The sequence below is a fragment of the Meles meles genome, chromosome 12 (genome assembly GCF_922984935.1).
Source record: "Meles meles chromosome 12, mMelMel3.1 paternal haplotype, whole genome shotgun sequence".
In the NCBI taxonomy this organism is placed as follows: Eukaryota; Metazoa; Chordata; class Mammalia; order Carnivora; family Mustelidae; genus Meles; species Meles meles.
The window spans coordinates 58516298-58532104 of NC_060077.1; the positions used below are offsets into that span (position 1 = coordinate 58516298).

The 15807-nt window shown below is 40.4% G+C and overlaps 1 protein-coding gene across 3 annotated transcripts in view; it reads left to right on the forward strand.

Annotated features, from left to right (window-relative positions):
* MAPRE2 (microtubule associated protein RP/EB family member 2) overlaps positions 1-15807 on the forward strand; it is a 156269-nt gene that overhangs the window by 82614 nt on the left and 57848 nt on the right. For all 3 annotated transcript variants that reach the window (XM_046024941.1, XM_046024940.1, XM_046024939.1), the window contains one exon: positions 7752-7879. In XM_046024941.1, the coding sequence (XP_045880897.1) occupies positions 7759-7879 (121 nt within the window). In that variant the 5' untranslated portion in view covers positions 7752-7758. The remainder of the gene's footprint in view (positions 1-7751; positions 7880-15807) is intronic.

A 15807-nucleotide genomic window follows, 5' to 3' on the forward strand; every position in this document is an offset into this window, starting at 1 on the left:
ATACCCAGAAGTGGAATTGCTGGATTATATGGTAGTTCTATTTTTAATTTTTTGAGGAACTCAATATTCTTTTCCACGGTGGCTGCACCAATTTACATTCCCACCAACAGTGCATGAGGATCCCTTTTCTCGACATCCTCACCAGCACTGTTGTTTCTTGTCTTTTTGATGCTGGCCATTCCAACAGGTGTTCAGTGATACCTCACTGTGGTTTTAATTTGCATTTCTCTGATTCATGATGTTGGGCACCTTTTCGTGAGCCTATTGGTCTTCTGTATGTCTTGGGGGAAAATGTATTCAGATCCTCTGTCCTTTTTTTAATTGGATTAGTTTATGACTGATTTGTATGAGCTCTTGATATATTTTGGATGTTAACCTATTGGATATATGATTCACAGATGTCTTCTCCCAGTTCTCATTTTGTTGATGGTTTGCTTTGTTGTGCAGAGGCTTTTTAATTTTATGTAGTTACACTTAGTTATCTTTGCTTTTGTGACCCTTGTCTTTGGCGTCCGATCTGAAAAAACATTCAGACCAATGTTGAGGAGATTATCACCTACGTTCTCTTCTAGGAGTTTCATGCTTTCACATCTTAAATTCAAGTCTGTTATCCATTTTAAGGTAATTTTTGTATATGGATAAGTTCTTGGTCTAGTTTCATTCTTTTGCAAGTTGCTGTCTGGTTTTCTCATCACTATATATGGATGAGATGGTCTTTTCCCCATTGTATATTCTTGCCTCCTTTGTCTTAATTGATCATACGTACATGTGTGGGTTTATTTCTGGGCTCTCTATTCTGTTACATTGATTTATGTGTCTGGTTTTTTGCTAATACTATACTGTTGTGATTACTATAGCTTTGTAATATAGTTTGAAATCAGGGGGCATGAGACCTCTGGCATTATTCTTTTTTGTCAAGATTGCTTTGGCTATTTGGGGTCTTCTGTGTATCCATACAAATTTTTATATTCTAGTTCTGTAAAAAAATGCCATTGGAATTGCACTGAATTTGTAGATTGCTTTGGGTAGTGTGGACATCTTAACAATATTCTTCCAATCCATATTCACAGAATATCTCTCAATTTATTTGTGTGTCTTTGAATTTCTTAGATTGATGTCTTATATGAATTATTTTAATTCCTCCCCTGCTGTCCTCACAAGATTCTTTCAAGGATCAAAATGGAAGCATGAAATCACTTTAAAATAAAAGAAAAAGCCCTTGTGTTATCCAAACATTTCTGAATAAGCGGAGGCTGGTACTTTTATATTATAAGCTATATTGGCAGCCAAGAAATTATAATGAAATTTTAGGATTTTAGAGTGTGTCCACAGAAAAGCAAAGATTATTAAATATTCTTTTACCAGCCCTGAGTTTAACTTTTGTAAAAGATCAGTTTTCTTCTGGGAACCATTTAGTCACCTGAATGCTTTAAGCTTGAATATACTGGAGTTGCCCTGGTACAAAAAGTGCGAGTTGAAGGATTAGGGAAGATAAAAGCATGGATGGCAGAGCAGGAATAGAATTCTTTTTTTAAAAATTATTTTTATTAACATATAATGTGTTATCTGCCCCAGGGATACAGGTCTGTGACTTATCAGGCTTGCACATTTCACAGCACTCACCATAGCACTTACCCTCCCCAATGTCCATAACCCAACTACCCAGGAATAGAATTCTTCTTTTGCTTTGGCTCCACCTGATTTCCTAGAGGTTAGGAAGAGCACCAGCCCTCCGCAGAGAAGGGCCCTGGGCCCAGTGCTCTCTGTCTAAAATCAGAAGGCGTTGTGCATTCAGATGGGAAACTAATAAAGGAAGCGCGGGACAGTCACAAAGTAAAATGACTTGCTAGTATCTTGGTGAAATTTAGAGGAAGGTTGGTAAGAATATTCTAATCAACATGAATTATAATTAGAAATTAACTATACTGGTTCCATTACTATTAGTGTGAAGTAGGTATAGAACTCTATTTAATGTGTTGTTGTTTTATTTTAGAAAATGTAAGAAAATAGGGGCACCTCCTGGCTCAGTCAATAGAGCATGATCTTGGGTTCATGAGTTCAAGCCCCACATTGGGTATAGAGCTTACTTTAAAAAAAAAAAAAAAAAAGAAAAAGAAAAGAAACTTGAAATATTCCTAACCTTCATTCACTCACCCTCCTCTTGGTCTGCCCTCCATTCTGGTTTTCCCACAGGTCCCCTAAAGCAGGTTGCTCTTATTGCTGGGGTTTCTGGGGACTGCAGCTATGTTGGGTAGAAAAGGGTTGTGGTAGAGGTTAGAGGGATGAGTTTTGTAACTAATTAACTGGAATTTTTCTAAAGCAAAAATCAGATGCTATTTCATTGCCTGGTCTTTCCAATGAGCTCCTTCAAGGCACATAGTGCTTTACCTGCCTTTGTGAGCTGAATGTCTATTTGGATATGGAAGGATTGTTGACCTTAGGGGATGTTATCAGTAAAGACTGGAGGAGAGTGTGGTTCATTGGCAGAACCTCCAGCAAAGAAATGACTTGCTTCCCTGTCCTCATGGATTTCTTAAAAGCCGTTGGATTTCTTAAAACCCTCCCACCTGTTCCTTGGTTGCACACTTTTTCTATTAGGAAACCACAAAACATCTCTACTCACTTTATTGGGATTATCTTTCTAAATCACAGACCTGATTGGATCTCTTCTGCTCTGTGGTTAGTTGTCTTTAAATCATCTGGACAAAAAATTTCATTACAATTGGCTGAACATCACGTAGCACAACTCTGGGCCTGCACCTTATCCTACAATGATGGTTGGTAGAGCAGAGCTTTCCAGAATTGCCTGAGGAAGAAACCATCAGAAGATTACTTCAACTGCCAAAAGTTAGGCCAGCAAGTGAAAATTACTTCAAGCATTTCAAAATGTTCTAAGTCTTGAATTATCTTTATCACGATTTTATATCATTTCCATAGTCACACAAAGTTTGATTAGGTATTAAAAACGAACGATTTTGTTTAATAAATGATGGCTGAAGAAAACAGTGCATGTTATTAACCAGATCTTCAAAAACCTCTAATAGTGTTGTAGAAAAGAAGTGAAGATGGTGCCATTATCTGAAATGCCAGTACTAGGAGGGTTTTGTTTTGTTCTTGTTTTTGTTTTTAGGTCTTCAGGGGAAAAGAACTTAGAGATAAGGGTGCTCTTAGGGATAGATGGATATTTATTTTATATTTATAAAAAACGTCAGGGTACCTGGGTGGTTCAGTCAAGCATATGATTTCAGCTCAGGTCATGATCTCAGGATCTTGGGATCCCTGCTGAGCAAGGTGTCTGCTTCTCCTTCTCCTTCTGCCCCTCCTCTCCTCATACTGTCTCTCTCTCAGACAAATAAAATCTTTTTTTAAAAAATCTTCAGGGCGCCTGGGTGGCTCAGTGGGTTAAGCCACTGCCTTCGGCTCAGGTCATGATCTCAGGGTCCTGGGATCGAGTCCCGCATCGGGCTCTCTGCTTGGCAGGGAGCCTGCTTCTCTCTCTCTCTCTCTCTGCCTGCCTCTCTGCCTACTTGTGATCTCTCTATGTCAAATAAATAAATAAAATGTTTAAAAAAAAAAAACTTCATTTAGCACAGGAGGTAGAAAGCAGATTTTTATTGCTATAGGCATAATAAATACTCCAAACCTAACTCTCTTACAAATACGTAGATTTTTGTGTAAAACAAGATTTTTCTGTCCTATATAGCCATGCTTAAAAATATTTATTTCTAAATACTATTTGTGACTAAAGAAGTAAGGAACCTTTAGAGAAATAACCGTTTTTATGTCTAAGGCAGGAAATGTTCAGGTTGGGCCTAGAACATTTCGTCATACCAGAAAGCAAGGAGGTGATCAAAGACTACTGGGACCTTGTCAGAAGAACTCAAAAAACAGCTTGAATAAGTTCTTGCAAGCTCACACCAGTAAAGATTTAAACTGTGGTTGGTTGAGCGTGGATTGAAACATACTTGCTATGAGTTCATAATTCTGCTTCAAAAATAAAAACCTCATTAATCATGTTTGGAGAATAGTAGAGAACTACCTCATTATTTTGAAAAATGGTAAAGCAAATCAGGCATCTATCCTGTCTTTGTTTCATGACCAGTACCTCACAGGGGAAATTTCTCTTTGTAGAACTAGTCTTGGTTCAAAAATGAGTGATAGACTATGACTCTGCAGTCTAAAGAATTGGTGGCTCTGAACAAATAGCGTTAATAGCTAACAATATCCCAAAGGGAGTCAGACATGATGTGTCTCCTGATGGAGGTTCAAACACTGCAAGATAATCCTGCCTCCAAACCCTCAATTAGAACTTGAATCCTATCTGGGCTGTGGATCAAATGATCCATTTGTAGGAACCGTAGGGATAGAGGAATATGTCAGACCACACCCACAGGATGCAGTGAGCAAAATTGTAGTAACTGTACAAGAAACAACCCAGTTACTTCAACAATAAAAAAAAAAAAGAAAAAATATAGACTGCAAAGAAAATATTAGAAATGAAGAAGAAATCTATAGATAGAAGAAATCTAAAGTACACATCAAAGAAGCACAATGTATGAATCTTATTTGTCCAGATTCAAACAAACTGAAAAAATTAACATTATAATGCATAATTTGATACTATTTTTTTTATTTTCAGATGTGATAATGCTGTTTGAGTTTTTTTAATGTCCTTATTGTTCAGAAACATATGCTGAAATACCCATAGGCAAAATGATGAGATGCTTGGCACTTACTTCAGAATAAACTGACTTGGGGAGCAGAGGGTGGGATCTGGGACAGAGTATGGACTAGTATAAATGGAACAGGATTGGCCAATGTTGATAACTGTTGAAGCCAATAAACACAGCTGGTTTTTTTATGTATCAAAAACTTTCAAAATAAGTTTTATATATATAAAATTTGGGGGGGTACCTGGGTGGCTCAGTCAGTTAAGCGTCTGCCTTCAGCTCAGGTCTTGATCCCAGAATCCTGGGATTAAGCTCCGCATCGATTTCTCTGCTCAGCAGGGGGCCTGCTTCTCTTTCTCCCTCTGTCTGCTGCTCCCCCTGCTTGTGTGTGTGCTCTCTCTCTCTGTCAAATAAATAAAAACCTTAAAAAAAATTTTTTTAAATAAAAGTTGACACATTTTACATAAAAATAGGTGAGTAGGGGCACTTGAGTGTCTCGGTCCATTGAGCGTCTCACTCTTGATTTTGGCACAGATCATGATCTCATGTTCGTGGGATTGAGCCCCACGTCTGGCTCTGTGCTCAGTGCGGAGTCTTCTTGAGCTTCTCTCCCTTTCCCTCTGTCCCATCTCCTCTGCATGTTCTCTCTTTCTTATGTATTTATAAATAAATACATACTTTTTTAAAGATTCAAGTATTTTATGTTGCACAGAACTAGTAAAATTACAAAGTTTCAACCAGGTTTAAATGTTAATTTTTTTTTTTTTTTTTTTTTAACTAGTGTATACCTGTTAGAATGGCCAAAATGCAGAACACAGACAAAACCAAATGCTGGTGAGGATATGGAGCACCAGAAACTCATTCATTGCTGGTGGGACTGCAGAATGAGTACAGCCACTTTGGATAGACACCAAAGACAGTTTAATAACTTCTTATAAAATTCAACATACTCTTATCATACAGTCTACCAATAGTGCTCTTTGGTATTTACCCAAATGAATCAAAAACTCACATCCACACAAAAACCTGCACATGGATGTTTGTAGCCATCTTATTCATAATTGCCAAAACTTGGAAGCAACCAAATGCCCTTCATTAGCTGAGCAGTGCATTCAGACAGTGGAGTAGTCAGTGCTAAAAAGACTAAGCCATGAAACGACTTGGAGGAAGCTTCACTGTGCAGTACTCAGTGAAGGAAGCCAATCTGAAAAGGCTTTATGCTGTAGGATTCCCTGCATGGCGTTCTGGGGAAGGCAGAACCTTGGAACAGTATGAAGATCCGTGGTTGCGAGGGATTGCGGGGAGGAAGGTATGAAGCAGCAGAGCAGAGAGGATTTTTAGAGCAATGAAACTACTCCGTATGACACTACAGTGGTGGCTTCCTGCCATCGTGTATTTGTGACAACTCGTAGAACGTATGACACCAAGAGGGAACCCTACTGTAAACCACGGACTTGAGGTGGTGGAGCATCAGTGTGGGTTCATTGACTGCAACAAATGTACCAGCTGGTAGGGATGTGTATAGGGCAGAGCATGGCAGGGGAGAAGGGGGGATGTCTATGGGAAAACTCTGCTTCCATTCAATTTTGCTATGAACAGCTCTAAAAAATAAAGCTTATTAATATAAAAAAAGGAAACCAGTTACACAGAGTTTCAGATAACAAAATATTTAAGCAAAACCTTTTCTGTATATATCACTCTGGTGAAAAGTTGGTGAAAGGTGTCATGAAATGATCAGAAGGAGTATATTAATTAAAGGGAAGGCTCATGCAATTAGTACGTGTCTTTCAGATTATTCAGATGTTTTTATATATTTTTTATAAAAGCTTTGTTCAGAGCTTTTAGAAATAGAGAATACCAGGTTAAGGATTTCTTTTTTTCAAGGGAACTTAAATGAAGCCCATTTCTAAAGTGGATTTTCTCCAAAGCTGATTAAAGAAAAGTGCGGAGCTTACCTAGCTTATCACTGCCCCGCTTACCTTACATGGGAGGGGGTGGGGGAGCACACGTCTCTTGCAGCATTTTATTGAAAGCCTACTCTGTCTGGAACTGAACTAGGCACCAGGGATATACAAGAATAAAAATGGACAAAATCCCTGCCCCCGTGGAGCTTCTTCCTAAGTCTATGAAGAGGGAAAGAATAAGAGATGAGGCCTCCTTGATGAAGGAGATGAGGGCATGTGCCTTAAAACTGGGTGAGGGTCCAAAGTGAAGCCACAGCAGGACAAAGGCCTTAAGAGGAGGTAAGCTGGAGGAGTTCCAGAAACAGCCAGGGGGCTGCCTGATGGCGTGCGGTGAGGTAGAGGGTAGTAAGGAAAGGTGTCAGAATATATCAGGCTGGCTAAAGCTTGGTAAGAACTTTGGATTGTACTGTGGGATGAGCAACCCTTGGAGAGTTTTAAACTACGGAGAGAGAGCATCTGATTTTTGTCAGTAGGGTCACTCTGGCTGCTGTGTTGAGAATACATGGTGGGGGGCGAGGGTGCACGTTGCGGGACCCAGGAAAAGACTTATTACTGCAAAGCACCAGGTGAGCACTGACCAAAGTTGGAAAATATTTTGATGGTAGAGCCAGTAGAATTTGCTGGTGGATCAGATGTGGTGGTGAGGGAAACAGAGGAGGCAAGAGTGGGCATGGTGTCTTTAGCCTGAGCAGCTGGATGCAACGGAGCTCCCATTCCCATCTCCAAGCAGTGTGCAAGGGGGAGCTGTTGGCAAGTGGTGAAAGTATGACAAAGTTATGTAGAAAGATGAAACGTGACCCAGTGCACATGTGACAACTTTTTAATACCACACATAGGTTTAAGGATGACAGTGAGACCAAGTTACATGAGTAAATGGGTATCTTAGAACCTAAAAACCTTGGGAGTCCTGCAGAGGGAGACGTGAAGTGGTCCTGCATGAACAGTACGTGGCATTTCATCGTATCTAAGCCAATACGTGGAAGAGGGAGAAAGAAGGGAAAAGGCTCAGCCGAAGCAGGCCTTTTCCATCCCGTTAGGGTTCTGCCCAGGGTCCTGACCTTGAATAGGTATCTTTTATGCTCTGGAGTTAATTTTTTCCTTATTTGTCTTTTTCTAGTTGGGGAATGGCGGTCAATGTGTATTCTACCTCGATAACCCAAGAGACTATGAGCAGACATGACATCATCGCATGGGTTAATGACATAGTATCTTTAAACTACACAAAAGTGGAACAGCTTTGTTCAGGTAAGAGATTCTTTTTTAAGAATGTATTTACCTAAATGTCTACTGCATAGCATGTGGAATGTTATTTTATGATCCGCAGATGATGTATCTTGGGTAGGAAAAAATATTTATCTGTATTGACCTATAGTTAAAGGGGGAAAACTCAGATGCAACTAAAGAACGTGCAGAGAGAAATGATAGTGGGCATCTAAAAGCATAGAACAGTCGCAACACATATAATGGACGGTCTCTATAATGCTGCCTTATTGGTCTTCTAGGCTCTTCTCAGTCATCCCGTCAGCCATCGCACTTCTGCTCCTAAAACACAGATTGGGTCTTGCAACCCCTTCTTAAAAAACCTCCCAGACTCCACCTTGTCCTTCCTACAGGATAAAGTTCATTCTTTTTCATGGCTGATAAAGTTTTTTCTGTTTTTGCTGCATCGTTCCTCCTCAGTTTCTACATCTCTGCGTGCATCTCCCTGTGCCTCAGTCCCACAAAATCCTCTGTTCCCCACAGACTGCCTTTTGCATTCCATAACTTGTTTCATGCTCCTCTTGCAAAAGATGTCTTTCTCCTTTCCGTTTGTGTTATAATCTTTCACACTTAAAAATCTGACTCCGTCGTCACCCCTCTGAAGAGTTCCCCAGATGTTCCAAAAACACTGTGCCCACTCTTCCAGAGTAAGACTTGACCATGCTGTGTTACAAAGTCCAGCTCCTTCTCGCCTGAAGGCACCAGAAGTCCTTGAGAACAGGACTGAGTTTTATTCTTCGTCAGATGCCCAAGGTGGCACCATGCCTGATATCAAGTAGGTTTGCAGGGAATGCATGTTGAGTTTAAAAAAAAAAAAAAGAAATGAAGATTTGATCAGTGATAAAGTAGGAGCATGTTTTAAAAACATGCCACTGCTAAAGTAATTCATCTTTAGAGTGTTTATCAGAGAAGGTCTTCCTTTGGATGTAGGAAGTATTTTCTTCTTGTGAATTATGGGTGAGAGTTTTCCTCTCTGGCTCGGACATGAGAATGGTATTAGGAAATATTCCTGAAGTGTGCTTGCATGAAATTCCACAAGACGTAACAGATAGAAGGGAGTTAGCAGGTTCAGCTGGTACAGCGGGAAGACCTCCTGTGTTTCCTAGGGGAGGCCTGTGTAAAGAGATTTCATGAAGTGTCATCAGGATTTGGAGAGCCCCAGGAGACCCCTCAGTCCAGCACCCACCAGTGAATGTTTTCTGCTTTGCCTAGGTCAAGATTTGAGTCAGATTCTAGAGGACAGATTTTCACTTCTCCTGACACCTCTTCTCCCATGATAGTTTGTCTCCCAAGGAACAGAGTGGGGTTGGCTAGAACTGAGGCTTTACCTCCCTCACCCTCCTGGTCCCCAGGCCTCAAACATAAGTCCTGTGATTTGTGAGGTCAGTAATGGATGCTCACCAGCCGGTTCTTTACCCTTGAGTACAAGCTACAGAAAAGCTGGCATAGACTGGCATAGACACGCGAAGTCTATCTTGTTGGCCTATTGAAATGACTCCAGTAGTCACTGTTGGAAACAGCCCCTGTTGCATCTCATTCAACTGTAGATTCTACGCAATCACGTTTTATGGTACTGTTCTTGCTATGCGTTCTAGAGCACTCTAGCATTTTCGTGTGCCTGGGGGAGAAACCCAGAGTTTTCTGTTGTTAGCAATTCCCTTGTTAAAAGCACATATCCCTTCAATATCATAATTGTTGGTAATTCCATTTCTCCACTGCGCCCTACACATACTCTTCCCTCAGAGATGCGTGTTGCCGGGTGAATGAAAATCCGCTTGCGACTGCTGGGGGCAAAGACAGAAACGTGTATCTTACTCTCAAAGAGGGTGTATGCACCTGCGGATAAGGGGGTTGGGGCTGGTTATTAAGAAAAGAGATGGGAAGGAAGGAGTTCAGTGATGGATGAGCCTGTGAACAGCTTTCTCTGTAATAAGCATAGAGAGTTTTTGCTAGCGAATGCAGTGAGAAGGCAATTAGGATTTTTAGATAGAGTAGTAATAGATGTAATAAATGTTTGGATGATAAATGTAATTTTTTTGCCGACCTTTCATGTTTCTAATAAGGCAAATTCAATAAAATTTTCAGCGGCCTTTGTGAAAGATTCTTGTACCGTTCTCTTAAAGCATTGGTATGCATTTTACAGCCGCTTGCAGCTGGATGAAACCTGCTAGAAACCATTCTGGTCACTCCTGAACAGATAATTTTTATTAAGATAACTCACTGGCTGCCTAAGTTTACAAGGTTGGTGATTCAGAAGAATAAAGTAGATGCAAAGGTTCCTTTCCACTCTGAAACAATTTTTTGCTCAAAAATACTGTAGTACAGAGGTTAACTTTTTTTTTTTTTGCCTAAATCATGTTAATCCATGTAGTACAAAAATGGGTCTTTAATTTTAGGCAGTGGTTTCCTCAAACTATAGACCGTATGCATTGATAATCTATGGGGCTCCTTAAAAATGCAGGTTCTTCAGGTCCTTGACCTTCTAAATCATTTTCTCTGGATGTGAAGCCTAAAAACTGTATTTTAACAAGCACCCCAGGTACCTTATACCATAGCCAAGACCTTGCAGTGCATTTTAGAGAAACCCCAAACCACTAGAAATGAAGTTAAAATACCCAAAACCTATCAGGCACAGTTTCCTCATTCATAATTTAGTCTGTGACTCTTCTCTTCAGCAATGGCATTTCACAGGAGGATGCCATCTTTCTATTTATTTATTTATGAGTTCATTTATTTATATCCTTCACTGTTCTAGAAGACATTTAAGGCAGCTAGGACAGTGTTATTAGGATAAGAACAAATCACTAAGGGAATTCTCCTCCTCATACTTATAAGTAGTCAAATTCTTGGATAATATTTTTTCCTTCAACTTTTATTTGATTTTTTTTTAAGATTTTATTTATTTGTCAGAGGGATTGAGAGAGAGAGAGAGAAAGAGCACAAACAAGGGGAACAGGAAGAAACAGGCTCTCTACCTAGCAAGGATCCTGATGTGGGACTCAATCCCAGGACCCTGAGATCATGACCTGAGCCGAAGGCAGACACTCACTGAGCCACCCAGGCGTCACTCAACTTTTATTTTAATGACTTCAGTTTACTGTGTGTGATTGTATTTTAATATGCTGTGAGAAAATACACAAAATAACTTCACGTATTTATTTTTTTAACTTCACATATTTAAACTGATTTTTTTCTTTATTCGATAAAATTATTTTTGCTAAAGACTTAGGCTCTAATTGTGGCAGTTCCCTTTGGCATTTTTCCCCCAAGTTGCGTTATTTTCTTTTTTTATTTTCAGCCAAGAGATCTCCATCCAGCTAATACTAAACCTGACGTCAGCTTTTTTTCATAGCTCATAGAGAAGTAACCTACTGCTTCACATTCGTCTTCCTTTTTCTTCAAAATTCTCGGCCTTTATATGACATTCACTTGTATAGAAGAGAGGTGGTGTGAGAAGGCCTCACACTTGGAGATAGATTGCAGTGAGTTGCAAAACAATGAAAATGACTCACTCTTACCTCCTGGTATTTTATCCGAAGAATGTAACCTTATGAAAATCTCCTTTGAACAGTAAATCTGGGCCATGGAACCATAGGCATATTTAGTGTGCATTCATTTCTTGTGAAAAGCAGCCTTTACGTTTCAGGTGAAAGATGGGGCTGGTAAATGGAAAGCAGTTTAACAGGGATGGGCACATGCACCTGTGATCACAGGACACCGTACAGCTCACCTGATTCTGTTGTAAAAATGAGCAGTATTTGTGGATTTCCCACGGTTGAAGTAGGGAATTGAACCCCATGAGGTAAGACTGATTCTGCTTCAAAATACTAAGGTATAGATAGTTCAGTTCCTTCCTATAATTCCCATGGCTTGTGTGGGGTGAGATACTTTGTTTTTGCTCCCGTACAAGCTCAAACCAGTGAATACTCTGTAAGGTACTCAGAGGAAGGACGGACAGCATGGTGCTAAAAATCCAGGAAAGGAAAAAACAACAACAACAACAACAACAAACAGCTTTAACAACTTGAGATACCACATTGGAGATGACGGGAAAGGTAGCAGACTATGTGGAGAGGAACGGAGAGAAACGGGAAGAGGAATTTGATGGGGGTGGAAGAAATGTCCCTTTTCCTTTTCCTCTGCACCCCGCTTCCCCTGTTCCGATACACCAAGTCTCCTTTGAAACTTTCAGCACCCATTTTTGTGTCCTCACCCTCTCCTGCTGGCCGGGATCCAAGCAGCAAAGCCACTGGGTCTGCTGCTGAGTCACTGCGGGGGCTTGGCCAGCGACCTCACGACTAGCAGCCTCAGCACCAGCAGCTCTCCCATTCCTCCAAAGCCTGGTGCAGCCTGCCTGTCCCCTCTGTGCAACCTTCCCTTCCTCCTTCCCACCCACTCCACAGCACAAGCCAACTGGCGACTTTTTACACCTTCAGAGATACGGGGTGGGGGGTGGGGCACCGCCTGGACTATCCTGTGCTGGCTGACAGCTCAGTTACCTTCCTGAGCATTTTAGTCTTTTAGTAAAATTTAATTAGAATTAAACTACTTTTTCAGATGGAAAATCTAGGTATTTTCTTCACTAGCTTAGAAAGAAAGAAACACGATCAGTATTTGATTCAGTTTCAATTTGTGCTTCTCCAAATTGTTTCAAGCTCTGTCTTGGATCAAGTTTCTGGTATTTTTTTTTTTTCTTCGGGGAAAGCTTCTAGATTCAGCTGGTCTTAATGCAATCGCTGTGGTCACATTTACAATTCTGGGGCTTTGATGGCTCTCCGGAAAGGAACTAGGTTTCACAGAAACACTCTGGGGTTCACAAAGGTGTGGCTGTCTGCCATGCCCCGGGGCCTGGACAGGTGCTGTGAGCCCCGCAGAATATTCTTCGTGACTGTTTCTGGCTGCAGTCTGTGCCTCGTAACTAGGTTAATCCCGTCCTAGTGTGTTGTCCCCGTGCCGTTTTTCTTCTGTCCGCAGAGACCTCTTTCAGGACAGGTTAGTGATGAAATCAGCTCAGTGTCTAAATTTAGTAGACCTTCTCCTGTTGGCTCTCTTGAACTGAAACCAAGTAAGGATGTTTCGTCTGTGTCTGTCCGCTCAAGAGCTTACTTAGCTTTATAAAATCACACTGTTATTTGTTATAAGAAAGTTAAGCCCTCTTGGGTTGTGTTGCTATGGTTATAGATGTAATCGTATTACAATGGAATATTATTCATGTTTGTAACCTATTACGAAGAGAGGTAGGTTTTTGTTTGGTTTGGTTTGTGGTTTTGTTTTTTTTTTTGGTTTGGGGTTTTCTTTGGTGACTTTTTTTTTCCCCTCCAGTTTTATTTTAAAATCCATTTACTTGGTCTTAGTATACCGTCTAATTGAAGGGCAGGGGCCAAAAAGTAGGTTGGGTAATGAAGGGAGTGGTCCAGCCTCAGATTCAGTCACTGCACGGAGCGGTATACTCCTGTGTCCCAACTAATGTGCAAGATGAAAGGGAGTTTCTTTCTTGAGCAGAATATAGGGTTTTTTTCCCCTTCTAAATTTATTTACATATATCTTTTTTAATTCTTTATTTAAATACAATGTAATTGACATATCCTGTATTACCAGTTTCAGAGGTAGAATTTCGTGATTCATCAGTGGCGTCTAACACCCAGTGCTCATTACCTCAGGTGTCCTCCTTCATGCCCATCGCCCAGTTACCCCATCCCCCCTCCACCTCCCCTCTGGGAACCTTATTTCCAGGAGTTCAGCATCTCTTATGGTTTGTCTTCCTATTTTCATCTTATTTTGTTTTTCCTTTCCTTCCCCCGTTCATCTGTGTTTCTATCCCCTGTGCTTTGTTTCTTAAATTCCACATATGAGTGAGATCATATGGTATTTGTCGTTCTCTGACTTATTTCGCTTAGCGTAATACCCTCTAGTTCCATCTGCATCGTTGCAAATGGCAGGATTCATTCTTTTTGGTGGCTGAGAAATACTCGTGTGTGTGTGTGTGTGTACATACACACTGCATCTTCTTTAGCCATTCGTCTGTTGATGGGCTCTTTCCATAGTTTGGCTATTGTGGACGTTGCTGCTATAAACTTGGGGTGCAGGTGTCTCTTTGAATTACTATGTTGGTATCCTTTGGATAAATAGCCAGTAGTGCGATTGCTGGGTCGTAGAGTAGCTCTGTTTTCAACTTTCTGAGGAACCTCCATACTGTTTTCCAGAGTGGCTGCACCAGCTTGCATTCCTACCAACAGTGTAGGAGGGTTCCCTTTTCTCCACATCCTCACCAACATCTGTCATTTCCTGACTTGTCAATTTTAGCCATTCTGACGGGTGTGAGGCGGTATCTTATTGTGGTTTTGATTCGTATTTCCCTGATGCCGAATGATGTGGAGCATTTTTTCATGTATCTGTTGGCCATTTGGATGTCTTGTTCGCAGAAATGTCTGTTTATGTCTTCTGCCCATTTCTTGACTGGATTATTTGGTTTTTGGGTGTTGGGTTTGCTAAGTTCTTTATAGATTTTGGACACTGGCCCTTTATCTGATAAGACATTTGCAAATATATCTTCTCCCTTTAGGGAGGTAGATTGCCTTTTAGTTTTGTTGACTGTTCCTTTGTTGTGCAATACTGAAAGTAAACATAAGTTGGTGCTTTGTTTTTGTTGGGTTTTTTGTTTACTGCATTTTGTAATCTTAAATACCCTAGTGGGGAAAAAATGTGTATGTATTCACTTCATTGATCAAACTGGCCCTGTAAAATTGGTTTTTATGTATATGGATAATACATCTTTGAAAGCAATCAACCACATCTTCGTCTAGCTCATTACTGTATTCAGTTCTGATAATCAATTTAGTTTTATTTGGCACACATGTTTTGACCCTTTCCTTGGGCAGGGCCCTGGGAACCCAGATAAATAAAACACAAGTCAATCGGACACAAGTCAATCAGACAAAGACAATTACTGTATGATTTCACTCATATGTGGAATTGAAGAAACAAAAAAGGATCATAGAGGAAGGGAGGGAAAAATAAAATAAGACGAAATCAGAGAGGGAGACAAATCACAAGAGAGACTCTTAACTATAGGAAACAAACTGTGAGGGTTGCGGAGGGTGAGGTAGGGGGTGGGGTAACTGGGTGATGGGCATTAAGAGGACACATGATGTAATGAGCACTGGGTATTATATACAACTTATGAATCACTGAACTCTACCTCTGAAATTAATAATATACTATATGTTAATTGAATTTAAATAAAATAAAATTTTTAAAAAGTCATGGCCATTGTCCTCTAGGAGCTCAGTGCAGCATGATTCTGTCCTTGCAAAAGACCAGAGACCATGGTATGCTAAGTGCTGCTTTGGAAGAGCTTTGGATATACTAAGGAGGGAGGGGATGGGGTCATGGGGAGTCTGTAGAGAAGGACCTTCCTTCCGGTTCTTTGGGAGTTGGGTGGGTACTGCCTCGATGACTTAGAATGGCCGTAGCTTGGGAAAGACCTTAGAAATCCTCCCTGTTGAGTCGGATGAGGTGACCAATATGTAAGATACTATGTGTTTTATTAGGGTCAGCCCTGAAATACATGAAGCATGTTGTCTTCTATAAGAGAAAGAGTTTTTCCTTGTGATCTCATCATATAAATATGTAAAGATTGCTTTTACTCTATTTGAAGCAACAATGCATACATGGGATATCCTTAGGAAACCATAGAATTGCTCATTTCTTTGTGAGAAATGCAACAATTTTTTTTTTTTAAGTTTTATATATTTAAGTAATCTCGAACTCATGACCCCAAGATCAGGAGCTGCGTGCCCTTCCTGCTGAGCCAGCCAGGCGTCCCACAACAAATATTTTAAATTCCATAAAGCCAGTCCTCAGTGATAACTGCTCAGGTCCCTAACTAGATAAGTGTCACGTGACTCCATTAA